Raw genomic sequence first — 13,605 nt, forward strand, 5'->3', positions numbered from 1 at the left:
CTGGACACTTCCTCCTGGGCCGCCGCCGCGGAGTTAAACTTTGGAGGCGAAAAAGAGCTGCGGGAGCCGGGCTACCCTCCCCTGGCCGCCCCTGCCCTTCCCGCCGCCGGTAACGCCCCCTTCCCTGCGCCCCCCGACCGAGCTTTTCTGCAGCTTCTCAGACCCGTGAGATTCCCTCCTCAACCATCCCAGGCCTCGGGACACCTCTGTCCATCCCCGGCCCGTCGGATCCCTGAGATCCACTCGATTTCTGACCCAGAGTCTCTTGCGTCCCTTCCCCAAAGGTCTGGTGAATCCCGCGGACCCGCTTCTTAGCTGGATCCTCTCCTCCCAGATCCTCTCCCTAGATCCACAGGATCCTGGGGTTCCCCATGCTCTCTTCCCAATCCTTCCCCCACGGGGCCTTTGGATCACAGGCTCCCCTGATTCCTATGCCCCGGACCCAGTAGATTTTCTTCTCTGATTTCCCTGAATCTCTCAATCTCTGGTGCTCAAACCATAGCATTCCTCCTTTCCGATCTTCTGTGACCTTTCAATTCTTGTGCGTCGGATCCACTAGATTCCTTCTTTCTACTTTCCCAGGATCCCGTCATCCTCGGGTCTCCTCAGCCTTCCAGATTTCTCTCCTCGCATCCCTGGTATCCCCGCGCGCCTACCACCAGCTCACGAGATCCCCTCGGATCCAGTTATCCAGGTTCCCCGGGCTCCCGCAGCCGGATCCCGGGTGGGCGCCGGGCGGCCGGTCCCGGACCTCCCTCCATGGCCGCCGCCCCCTCCCATTCCGCGGGGCTCCCGGGCTCTCCCGGGCCGGGCTCTCCGCTGTCCTCCGTTGGCTTGGAGCTACAGTCGCCGGCGCCGCTGCTGTCCCCGGTCCCGGCCCCGGGCCCCGGGGTCTCTTTCCACATCCAGATCGGCCTGACCCGCGAGTTCGTGCTGTTGCCTGCCGCCTCCGAGCTGGCGCATGTGAAGCAGCTGGCTTGCTCCATCGTGGACCAGAAGGTGCGGGGCGGGGTTCCCCCCATCCAGCTTGGTGGGGAGGGCCGGAGGCGGGGGGTGGGGGGCACTGGCCAAGGCAGCCTGGAGCCTGATGTGGGGGAGGGGAAGGCAGGGGGTCTGAGCCTAGGGTGATTGATGGGCGTCGGGAGACATTGGCCCCCAGTTGTCTCCCCACCCCACCATGGGCTAGAGGAGGCCTGGGCAGGGGTGGGGTGCCCTGGAAGCCTCCCCAAATTACGTGTCCCTGCATGTTGTTTTTTGCACCCGGCAAAAAAAGGATGGGCAGGCCAGGTGTAAGGAGGGGGTGGAAGGGGCAGGGGGTGACAGATGTGGGAGGATCTCCACTCCCAGGCCCAGCTGGGGCCTCCCATTTGGTGGAAACTGTAGACACTGAAGCTGGGCTGGCTGTGGTGATCGGGTGACAGGTGTGGGTGTGGGTGCTGGTGCTGGCTGCCAGGGGCAAGCTAGGTCTCTAAGCCTAGCCCCCCCCCCCCCCCCAGCCTGAGATGGTTGTGGAGGGACAGGCAGCCTTCTGCACCACCAGCATCTCTGGGGACTCTGCCCCTCTCCTAATCACAGCGCCCCAATCTCCACCCCAATCCACCCTTAGCTTTGGAAGGAGGGGGTTTGGGCAAGAGGGAACCAGGTGGAATCAACGCCTGAATCCTAGAATGCTGTTAGAATCACAGGCTTCTATGTTGTTAGGATACTAGTAAGTCAAAATGTTAGAATATTAGAACCTAAATTGTTGGTATACTCCAGTAATTGAACTCCTCCGATGTTAAAATGTTCAAATATTGGAATCCTAGGTTGTTGGAATCCTAGAGTGTTAAAATGTTTGAATGTTGGAATGCTGGGTTTTGAAATCCTTTCATGCTAAAATATCCAAGTATTAGTATCCTAGTTTGTCAGACTCTAGGATCTGTAGTCTAACTGATTGATAATCTAGGTTGTTGAAATCCTAAACTGTATAATGATAATAATTTGGAATCCTAGAGTATTACAATCCTATAACGTGAGCATGTTGGAATTCCAAAATATTCAAATTCCAGAATCTTCTCAGACTCCAAGGAATGAATCCTTTGGTGGCCTCTGAAAAACATCAGGAACTGGGCCCACTCCCCCATTTTAGAGACAAGGAAACTGAGGCTTAGAGTAAGGAAAGACCAAGACAGCTCTGGTCTCCTGGGACAGATAAGGTCGTGCCCCCCCAAACCCCCAAAACTAGCAGGCTCGGTTCCCACCCCAAATTCAGCCTGCTTTTGGGGAAGCCAGGCTGGGGGAGAAGAACAGTTGCAGGATTGGGGTGGGGTAGGGTAGGGGTGGCACAGGGGATTGTCCCCTGGGTGAAGTTCTTGGCCCAAGGCTCACAGCTCCCTGCCTTCCTCCCTCAGGCCTCACCCCAGCTTTTTTTTCTCCCCTCCCAGGTGCTTTAGGGCCTCTTTCCTTCCAGCTGCCCCACCTGGGCAGTTTCACTTTCTGTTCTACCGGGTTTCATTTCCTGCCCCCCCACCCCCAAGCTGGGGACCCGGCACCTGGGTCCTTTAGGCACTGGGTAGGGGGCACACTCCCTACAGCCAGCCCCCGGGTGCCCTGTCCCTTTCCCTCCCGGGAGTCCTAAATCCCCTCCTTCCAGCTCTCCCTGCCCCAATGCTGGGCCAGCAGCCAGGTAACAGGGAAAACAATGGATCCAGGAAGGAAGCTGGGTTGGGGTTTGGGGGGTGCTCACTTAGACTCCCCCTCCCAAGCTCCAGAAAAAAATCTAGCTGTTCACGCTGCCAGAGTCACCCTCACTCCAACCCCACCTCGCCGATCCAACCACGAAACTCATGCCGGATCTCTCTCCTAGCACCCCCGGGGCCCCGGCTTCCTGCCCGGCTCCACCTGGGGTTGGGAGGGGGGCAGGCAGGAAGCGAGGGGCTGCGGGGTCTCTTGGTTTCCGGGGGAAACAGGCGGCCGTGCCCTGGGAAGGTTCCAGTCCGCTGCTGAAGGCAGCCCTGAGCTTTTCCGTCGCCACCTCCTTCTTCCGCCCCTCAGTTCCCTGAGTGTGGCTTCTACGGCCTTTATGACAAGATCCTGCTCTTCAAACATGACCCCACGTCGGCCAACCTCCTGCAGCTGGTGCGCTCGGCCGGAGACATCCAGGAGGGCGACCTGGTGGAGGTGGTGCTGTCCGGTGAGAGGCCGCGGCCCGCCGGGGGTGGGGCGGGGGCGGAGCCTCGGCTGGGGGCGGGGCACCTGGAGGCCGCGGGGTCCCTGTGAGTTGGGCTCAGAAACCGGCCGGTGGTGGTGGTCTCTGGCTGCACAAATTAAAATCGCCCGGGGAGCTTTTAGAAACTACTGTTTCCGAATGGATAAATGAATCGTGCTGCATTGAGCGTGGAAATCACCGGGCTGAGCACAAATACTCACAACGTGGATGAATCTCATAAGTGTGACACTGGCAGACAGAAGCTAGACACCGGCCCTCTCGCTGTGTGATCCCATTTATAAAGCCCCAAAAGGACTCTATGGTGTTAGAAGTCCGGAGAGGGGGTAACTTTGGGGAAGATGGGGGGCTTTCTGGGGACTAGGTTAAAAACTTCCACTTCCCGATCAGGATGCTGATGGGGTGGGGGTGTGTACAGTCTGGAAATCCTTTTAACCAAACACTCTTGATTGTGCACTTTGCTGTCTTTTGTTTAATATTTAAATATAAAGTTTAAAGGGTTCTGATGCCCAGGCCCCACCCCTTTGAAATAATGAATGAACTTGGAATCTGTGCAAGGTGAGATTAGCCCTGGGCATCTGTATTTTTCAAAGCTCCCAGGGGGGAGTCTGATGTGCGGCCAGAATCTAGTCCATCTATACCCACAATTCCCATTTTGTAGATGGGCAAGTTCTCGGTACCTTAGGGCCCAAGAGTGTCCAGCCCTGGGTCCCAGCTGGAGGGCAGGGGATTTTATCTTTGTCCATGGCTGGATCCCCAGTGCACATGGGAATGCTCCGTAAAATTTGTTGAGTGGATGAGTGACAATTAGAAGTTTGGGTTTATGCCCCTGGTGACCTCATTTCAGGCTTTAAATACCTTCCTATAGGCTGGCAACTCTTGAATTTTTACCTTCACCCTGGTCTGTCCCCTAAATCCCTGTTGTGTTTATGCAGCTGCCTCCTGGAGGCTTTTGATCTGCATCTCAGACATGGCCTGTCCCATGGAAAACTCTTGAATTGCCCTTTCTAAACCTGCTCTTCCTGAAGTCTTTTCCAGCTCAGTGAAAGGCTTCACAATTCACCTATTTGGCCTCAAGCCCAAAGCCTTGGGCATCTTTGACACCTCTTCCTCTCTCACCCCCTCTCTTGAGCCATCAGCAAACCTACTGGTCGTATCTTTAACACACAGCCTGAATCAATTGCCTACCACCCCCACTGGTCCAAGTGGCCATCACTTCCTGTCTAGCATTGCAAAGTAGCAGATGAGCCAGATCATGACACTCCACCGCTCAGAATCCTCCCATGGCTCCCCATTACCCTTAGAATAAGATGTACACCCCCCAGCATCTCTCCAGCATCTCTTAACACTCTTCTCCTTACTTTCTCTGCTTCAAGCTCCCTCCCACCTCAAGGCCTTTCCACCTGCTCTTCCCTCTGCCTGGGATGCTCCCCCCCAAAAAAAACTTCTCCTTATTTAGATCTCAACTCAAACGTTCCTTCCTTCAAGGAGCACCAACTTCTCCATCACATTCCACATTATCACACTGACATTGTTTTCGGGGCATGTGGTCCTCTCTAAAATTTCCCTGTTTATTTATGGGTTTATGTTTCTTGTCTCTCCCCAAAGAATGAGAGCCAGCATATATCCTTCTTGTTCATATTTCTATCCCAGGTCACTAAACAGTGCTTGGCCTAAAGAGAGCTGCCCTCCCCTTTCCACTGCATCAGACTAATAAAAATAGTTTAATATGACATTGAAATTTTGAAGGAAAAAAAAAAGATTTAATCCAAAAATCAAGCCTATTTTAGAATAATAGCTAAAGTTTATTGAGCACTTTCTATATGCCAGACACTGTTTTAAGAGCTTTTCAATATATTAATTTATTTAACCCTAAAATATATATTTTTATAATATGTAAAATATACCTGCATGGTTCATACCTTGGCCTCCCCCCAGTCTTTGCCTTAGCATCACTTTCTCAGGGAAGGCTTCCCTGACTCCTCTATTTACAATTCCACCTCTTGTACATTTCTTATCTCCCTTCCCTGCTTTACTTTTCTCCTTTGTACTTATTGACTTCTAACCTACTGTATATTTTATTACTTAAAAATTTCAGAGGGGCAGTGAGTATAGTATTAAGAGAATAAACTCTGGAGCCAGACTAACCGAGTTCCACCTCTTGCTGCTGTGTGACCTCGGCCTGGTCACTCACCCTCTCTGTGCCACAGTCTCCTTATCTAGCAAAGGGGGATAGTAGCAGGATATGCCTCACAGATTTGTGGGGAAGGCTAAATCAGTTAGCATTTTAAAGTATTTAGAGCAGCGCCTGTCACTAGATAATGGGTGATTATTAAATAAGAATATTTGCTTTGTTGACTTTATTTCTTTCTGTCTCCCTCCCTAGGAGGGAGGCCAGGCAGGGATTTTTTTTTCTGTTTTGTTCTATGCAGTGTCCCTGGCACCCAGAACCGTGCTCAGTAAATATTCGCTGGATTTCCCTTTAAAAGATGGGAAAACTGAGGCTCACAGGGGTTTTGCCCAGGGTGGGGCTGGGATTTGAACCCGGACAGAAGGTAGTTTGTGGGTGAGTGAGTAAAGAAATTGCCCCTCCGTGCTGCCCGCAGCGTCGGCCACCTTCGAGGACTTCCAGATCCGCCCGCACGCCCTCACGGTGCACTCGTACCGAGCGCCCGCCTTCTGCGACCACTGCGGCGAGATGCTCTTCGGCCTGGTGCGCCAGGGCCTCAAGTGCGATGGTGAGGGGGCGGGGCTCGGGCAGGGGCGTGGTCTGGGTGGAGCCTGGAGGGAGAGGGCGGGGCCTGTGAATCTTGTTGGGGTGGTGCCGAGGCGGTTTCACTTGGAGAATTGCTGCCGGGAGGTGGGAGCGCAGAGCTAGAGGCCGGCAGGAGTCTGGGTCTGGGGGTGGCCTTGAGGGAGGGGCTGACCATAGAGGGGTGGGGCTGGGGGCGGAGATTTAGAGCCGACGTCGCGGGAGGGGAGCGGGGCGGATAGGAGGGTCTGGGAACAGTGCCCACCCACCAGGAGTCAGAGGGGCGGGCCTTGAGGGGTGGGGGCGGAGTACAAATCTGCAATGGGGGCGTGGCCCTGAGCAAAGAGGCGGGGGCTGATGAGGGTAAAGTGGGCAGAGCTTCCAAAGAGGGGGGATGACCCACTTGCGAGGAGGCGGAGGCGGAGTCTCTGACCCCCTGGCGCCCCTTCTAGGTTGCGGGCTGAACTACCACAAGCGCTGCGCCTTCAGCATCCCCAACAACTGCAGCGGGGCCCGCAAGCGGCGCCTGTCGTCCACGTCGCTAGCCAGCGGCCATTCGATGCGCCTGGGCACCTCCGAGTCCCTGCCCTGCACCCCTGACGAGCTGGTGAGGCACTGGCAAACGGGGCGGGTGGGTGTCTGGGAGGTGATGGGACCCATTGGGGGCGGGGTGAGAAGGGCAACCTGCTGATGTGTCCCTTCCACTCTCGATGACGAATAGAGCCGCAGCACCACGGACCTCCTGCCTCGTCGCCCCCCCTCGTCCTCGTCCTCCTCTTCCGCCTCCTCCTACACTGGCCGCCCCATCGAGTTGGACAAGTTGCTGCTCTCCAAGGTCAAAGTGCCACACACCTTCCTCATCCACAGCTACACGCGACCCACAGTCTGCCAGGCTTGCAAGAAACTCCTCAAGGGCCTCTTCCGCCAGGGCCTGCAGTGCAAAGGTCAGTGGGGCCCAGACCAGGAAGATAGACAGGGTCAGAATCCCTCAGCTTGGGACTTGTGGTAGGACGAAACTCAGCTTTCCGATCTTTGAGAGCTCAGAGCCTCCGAAGGGGGCATTCCCTGAATCGTGGCGTTCTGGAACCTTGTGATCCTGGAGTCCTAGAAGCTCAGCCTCTAGAATCTTCGAATTCTATTTCATAAAGTACTTCATATGGAATTCTGAAACTTAGAACTGGAAAATTCTCGAATAAGGGAACTTTAGAAACATAGATTCAAGAACTCTGGAATCATACGATTCAGCAAACAGAACCACAGAACTTTAGATTTACAAATCTTAGAACTATAGAATTATAGAATCTCAATATATTAGAACTTTAGATCCGAGATTAAATAGAAGCCTAGAAGCATAAGCTTCACGAGTGTTAGAAGTCTAAAATCATATAACCTTGGAACCGTTGAATCCTAGATGTCTAGAATCCCAGAACTTTGAATTCTAAAATTCTAGAATATCAGAAGTGTAGAGTCATAGAAACATCCCATTTTAGAATTCCTTGGAACCACCAAATTCTGGTCTTTGAAATCTAGAATCCAACGATAATCGAAAGAGCAAGTTCTAGAATCTTAGCTGTACAGAATCCCAGAACCTTGGCCTCATTGAATTCTGGAGGCTTAGAAGTCTAGAACTGTAGAAACTGTACAATCACCAGATTCTAGAATTTAGATATATAGACCTCTAAAACCTTGAACATCAAGGAATCATTGAGGTCCAGAATCATAGAAGAGTGGAAACATCAAATCTAGAATTACAAATATAGAGAGTTCTAGAAAAGAATCCATTTAATTCTGGGGTCTTAGGTGTCCAGAATCACAGAGTCTTAGGAAAATAGGTTTTTATCAAATTCTAGACTCTTTGATGTATAGTGTTCCAGGACCTTGGAATCATCAAACGCTAGAGCAGTGATTTTCAATGAGGGGCAATTCTTTTTAATGCAATTTTATTGAAATATATTCATATAACATACTGTCATCCAAAATGTACAGTTGTTCACAGTATCATCATACAGCTGTGCATTCATCACCACAATCAATTTTTGAACATTTTCATTACTCAAAAAAATAAAAAATAAAGATAAGAAATAAAGACAAAACATCCCATATCCCTCCTCCTTCCCTATTTTTCATTTACTTTTTGTCCCCAGTTTTCTACTCATTTGTCCATATATTGGGAAAAGGGAGCGTGGGCCATAAGGTTTTCACTGTCACGTGGCCACACCATATAAGCCATATAATTAAACGTTCGTCTTCAAGAATCAAGGCTACTGGATTGCAGTTCGACAGTTTCAGATATTTCCTTCTAGCTATTCTAATAAATGTAAAACTAAAAAGGGATATCTAAATAATGCATAAGCATTACCTCCAGAATGACCTCTTGACTCCATTTGAAATCTCTCACCCAGTGAAATTTTATTTTCATTTCCTTTCCCCGTTTGGTCAAGAAAGCTTTCTCAATCCCACAATGCCAGGTCCACATTCATCCCTGGGAGTCACATCCCACGTTGCCAGGGAGATATATATCCCTTCAACCAGGGGCAATTTTGCCCTCACCCCTCTCCCCAGGGGACATTTGGTTTTTGGTTGTCACCCTGGGAGGATGCTACCAGCATGTAGTGGGTAGAGGCCAGAGATGTTGCTGAACATCCTATGATGCCCAGAACCACCCCCTACACCCAGAAATTATCTGGCTCCAAATGATAAAAGTGCCAGGGTTGAGAAAACCTGGTCTAGAGTATTCAAAGTCTAGACTCCTAAAATGTTAGAACCCATTACATTCTAGACTTTTAGAAGCCTAGGTTAAGGGAAACTTAAAATGTTAGCACTTTAGAACCTTAGAATGATAGGACTTCAGAGCCACAGACTATTAATCGAATCCTCCCACTTCACAGTTGTGGAAACCTTGGTTCAAAGAGAGGGGCATCCGGAGAAGGGTTGGCCAGACTTTCCTGACCCAGACAGCAAGAGCAGACCCTTTGCAGCCTGGGGGTTGGGGGTCAAGGCCCAACCTTCCAGGTGATCTCTTGTTCCCTGTCCTCCTACCAGACTGCAAGTTTAACTGTCACAAACGCTGCGCCACCCGCGTCCCTAACGACTGCCTGGGGGAGGCGCTCATCAATGGAGGTAAGAGCTGGGGGAGCCCAAGAGAGAAGAGGGCAGGACTGGGTGGAGGCCCCTCTGAGGCCCCTGTTCCTCCCAGATGTGCCGATGGAGGAGGCCACCGATTTCAGCGAGGCTGACAAGAGCACCCTCGGGGATGAGTCAGAGGACTCCGGAGTCATCCCAGGCTCCCACTCGGAGAACGCCCTCCGCGCCAGTGAGGAGGAGGAGGGCGAAGGAGGCAAGGCCCAGAGGTACCCATGGCCCCTCCTTGAGCCCCCCCCAGGAAGGCCTTTCCCCATTGTGAGCCTCAACCTTCCTCATCTCTACAATGGGGTGACCTCACCTTACATTTGTAAATTCTCCAGTCCCCCAAGGCAAATCTTTTTAAGATTTTATTTTTTTAATTTATCCTTTTCTCCTGATTTACATTTTTGGAAAATTTTTCTAGAAGTGTATTTTAATTTAAATTGTATTTCTCTTTTGAAATTGGTAGTACAGTCATTCAAAAGGTATGTAGTGAAACCCTCCATATTCTCTGTCTCCTGACTGCCCTAGCTCCCTTCTCTGGAGGAAACCACTGGGATTAGTTTCCTGTGGATCCTTCCAGAAACAGTCTGTATTGCAGAGCGACAGTATAAAGAGTAAGAACAGACTCTGGCAACAGGCTGCTGTGTGGGGTTAGGCAAGCTATCAACCTCTCTGAGCCTCAATTTCCTTGTCAGTAAAATGGGGACAAAGTAGCACTTACTTTATAGGGTGGTTGTGAGGGTTAAATGAATATATGCAAAATCAAGTACTTACAACGGTGCCTGGTACCCAGTAAGTGTTCAATAAATCTCTCTCTTATGAATCACAGAGTACAAAAATCTTAAAAGGAAGGGAAATGTGTGCATATATTTTAACCATTTTGGCCTCAGATGGGCTTTTATGACCTTAAACATGTCCCCTACCCCCCCCCCCAGCCCCCAGAAAAAAAAAAGTGGTGCAGAAGATTCTAGAGTCAGGCAAGTCACTTCATCTCCCTGGGCGGTGGTCTCCTCACTGTGATAATACTATCTGCACAGCTGAGGGAACTGAGCCGAGGAGGGATTAAGTCACTTCCCAAGGTCACACAGCTGGCTCCCCTGTGGGCCGAATACTAACTAGCATTTCTTAGAGGCCCACGGGTGCCGCGCACTGTGCTAAGCTCCTTGGAAAGGTTTTCAGTCATTGAATCCTGACAGCCACCCCTTTGGGAAGATATGATGAGACCATGCTGCAGGTGGGGAAACTGAGGCAGGGGGAAGTTCAGAGTCTCCCCTTACTCATTGTGGGAAATCTGGAGGGAAAAAGTGGCCACTTCCCCACCCACTCCCTAGCTTCCGGAACCTGCCCTACTGCAGCCCCAGGCGCTGAGGTCGTTTTCTGCATGTGACCTCCCGTGTCCCTCCCCTCCCTCTCCAGCTCCCTGGGGTACATCCCCCTGATGAGGGTGGTGCAGTCGGTGCGACACACGACGCGGAAATCCAGCACCACCCTGCGCGAGGGCTGGGTGGTTCATTACAGCAACAAGGACACGCTGGTGAGGGGGCGGGGCGAGAGGTGGGCGGGGTTAAGCGGGAGGGGCCATGTAGAGCTAGGATTAGGAGAGCGGTGTAGGGGTGGGACCAGTTGGGAGGTGGGGCTAAAGGCAAGGTTAGGGGCGGGGCTAGAGTTGGGGGCGGGGCCAGGCACGCGGGTCCTCCAGGCTGCAGGAGCCCCAAGCAGGGTCTCGGGAGAGCCCGGTGGTGCCCCTTCACCCTCTCTTTCACCTCTCCCACCAGAGGAAGCGGCATTACTGGAGGCTGGACTGCAAGTGCATCACACTTTTCCAGAACAACACAACCAACAGATACTACAAGGTGGGCCTTTCTGCTCCCAGCTCCCCAGACCTCCATTTACCCGCTTCCTTCTCTACCCCGCCCCCACCCCCAGTTAATCCAGCGTGGCTCCCTCTCCCCACTTCCAGTCCCTCAGCAAGCCCCGCCCATTCGGTCCCCTCTGCCCACGTGTTTGATTCTGGTCTCAGCACTTTCCGGCTGGGAGACCCTAGGCAAGTTATTTCCGCTCTCTGTGCTTCACGTTTGTCACCTGTAAAATGCTTCAGATAATAGTACCCACCTCATAGGGCTCCCGTGGGGACTCGGAGATTATCCATGTAAAGCAATTAGCTGAGGGCTTGGCATGTGTTAAGCACCCAGGAAGCATAAGCCTATTGTCATTATCAATTCATAATTACTGCATTGAATTGTTTGCCTTTATCACCACCTCCAAAGCCACCACTGGCTTCCAGCCACCTTCTCCCACCTGGAGGGTCGCGGCAGCCTCTCTACTGGGTCCTTGTCTTGCTCAAACCCCATTATCTAAAGCGCCATCCCCACCCTCCCACATCTGTATTCCACCACCTGGCTTTATGGGCTATATAAGTCAGCCTGCCTCCTTCCTCCCATCCCTCCTTTTTTCTTTACTTGCTTTCTTTCTTCCTTCTCTCCTTTCTTTCCTTTTTGCCTTCTCCCCTTTCTCCCTCCCTTCCTCCCTTCCTCCCTTCTTCCTTCTTTCTCTCTCTTTTCTCTCACTTTCTCTTTCAACACTGTTCACAGTGCACACTCTTTTCCTTCCCCATGGCTCTGGCACTTTCTCTTGTCTCAGTCTCGTCCTCTCCCAACTACCCTCCACACTCAGCACCTACCCAAACCCTGCTGTGGCTCTCCAGGGCCCTTGGGACAAAGCCCTGGCTCCTCTCCATGGCCCAGGAGGCCCTGCTTGGCCTGACCCTAGCCTCATTTCCTTCCTGTGTTCATCAAATGTTTGCTGAGCACCTACTATGTGCCGGGCCCCATCCCACTCACCTTTCCCACCACAGGCCCTTTACATATGCTGTTCCCTCCCCTCCGCGGCCGCTGGCCCCTTCTCACCTTTCTGGCCTCAGCTTCAGTGTCCTGACCACCAGGAGGCCTTTCCTGACCACCCCCCACAAACCAGGCCCCTCCCCGCTGCCTCCGGATTCTGGGTGCTCTTCTGAGTCAGGTGGGGAGCCCCAGGACCTGCCTGGTGCCTTCATGTGTGCTGGCCCCGTGTCCTGCCAGGAAATCCCACTGTCGGAAATCCTCACCGTGGAGCCTGCCCAGAACTTCAGCCTCGTGCCGCCCGGCACCAACCCGCACTGCTTCGAGATTGTCACCGCCAATGCCACCTACTTCGTGGGCGAGACGCCGGGTGGGGCCCCGGGGGGGCCAAGTGGGCAGGGAGCCGAGGCCGCCCGGGGCTGGGAGAACGCCATCCGCCAGGCCCTGATGCCCGTCATCCTCCAGGACGCGCCCAGCACCCCTGGCCACACGCCCCACCGTGAGTCCCCACTCTGGGCCCCTGATGAGGAAGGTCTGGGAGGGCTCTGAGGGCCTGAGTGGGGAGGGGCAGTGGGAAAGAGGTGGGGGGGGGGGCAAGAGGCAGTCAGGGAACAGTACAATGAGGAGCATAACTTCTGGAGTCAGCCAACCGGGGTTCAAATCTCTAATGGGCCTCCAATTAAAAATATATATATATTAAAAAAAAATTCTCCCTCAGGCCCCTGAACCTGCTGTGTGGCCTTAGGTGTGTCAGTTGCCCTCTCTGAGCCTCATCCGGGGTGGTGATCACTCCTCCAGTTTGTGAGATCAAACCTTTAAATTCCTGTATTTACTGAGCCCCTCCTGTGTCTGGTCTGTGCTGGCCTGTGCTGGGGACACAGTGGCCACCCAGACAGCTCAGGACCTGTCCTCCGGAGGCTCACAGTCTGGCAGGGGATAGTGGGGGGTGGAGGGCAGACCCATCCCCAGAGTGAGCAGGATTGGGATAGGAGGCAACAGGAGCCAGCCAGAGGGGGCACTTGACCAGGCTGGTGGAGGGCTCCCTGGAGGAGGTGGCATCTGAGCTGAGATCTGGGGGATGAGGAGGAGGGAGACAGGGGAAACAAATGGGAAGTCATTTCAGGCCCAGGCAAACGATGCTCAGAGAGTGCCAGTTTCCTTCCCTCTGGAGCTCATAATCAATGTGGGGGACACAATGACAAATAACCAGTGTGATGTAGAAGTGTAAGAAGTCCTGGGATCACTTGATACAGTAACCTGACATGGCCCCAGCGGTGACATCTGAGCTGAGAACTGAAGGGTGAGGAGGATTCAGCTAGATCTAGACCGAGGGAAAGAACATTCCTGGCAGAGCAGGGAACAGTGGGTGCAAAGGCCCGGAAGCAAGTGAGCACCTGCTGTAATTGAGGCCCGGTGAGGAGGCCAGTGTGTTGAGAGCACACCGCACGGTGGAGGTGAAATCAAAGGCCATTTAAGGGGCCTGGCTTCCTCCTGAGGGCACTAGGGAGCCATGGTGTGTTCTAAGCAGGGGAGGAGCAGGCTCAGGTTTGGGCTTCTGCAAGATCTCTCTGGCTTCCCTATAGAGGGTTAGTAGGAGGGTCAGGATGGTGTCAGCGAGACCCGGGAAGAAGCTGGAGGGTCCCAGAGCAGGTTATGGGATGGGGAGGAGGAGGAAGGGAAAGGTG

The 13,605-nt window shown here is 53.0% G+C and overlaps 1 protein-coding gene across 2 annotated transcripts in view; it reads left to right on the forward strand.

Moving 5' to 3' along the window:
- PRKD2 (protein kinase D2) overlaps positions 1-13,605 on the forward strand; it is a 24,496-nt gene continuing 10,891 nt past the window's right edge. The window contains exons 1-11 of one of the 2 annotated variants that reach the window (XM_037819619.1): positions 1-109; positions 583-999; positions 3,034-3,172; positions 5,812-5,943; positions 6,410-6,564; positions 6,679-6,901; positions 9,000-9,077; positions 9,154-9,307; positions 10,500-10,617; positions 10,859-10,936; positions 12,161-12,419. In XM_037819619.1, the coding sequence (XP_037675547.1) occupies positions 760-999; positions 3,034-3,172; positions 5,812-5,943; positions 6,410-6,564; positions 6,679-6,901; positions 9,000-9,077; positions 9,154-9,307; positions 10,500-10,617; positions 10,859-10,936; positions 12,161-12,419 (1,576 nt within the window). In that variant the 5' untranslated portion in view covers positions 1-109; positions 583-759. Of the gene's footprint in view, positions 110-453; positions 1,000-3,033; positions 3,173-5,811; positions 5,944-6,409; positions 6,565-6,678; positions 6,902-8,999; positions 9,078-9,153; positions 9,308-10,499; positions 10,618-10,858; positions 10,937-12,160; positions 12,420-13,605 lie in introns of those variants that run through there. The other variant, XM_037819620.1, reaches the window with a different exon arrangement.

Source organism: Choloepus didactylus, chromosome 27 (genome assembly GCF_015220235.1).
Source record: "Choloepus didactylus isolate mChoDid1 chromosome 27, mChoDid1.pri, whole genome shotgun sequence".
Lineage (NCBI taxonomy): Eukaryota > Metazoa > Chordata > Mammalia > Pilosa > Megalonychidae > Choloepus > Choloepus didactylus.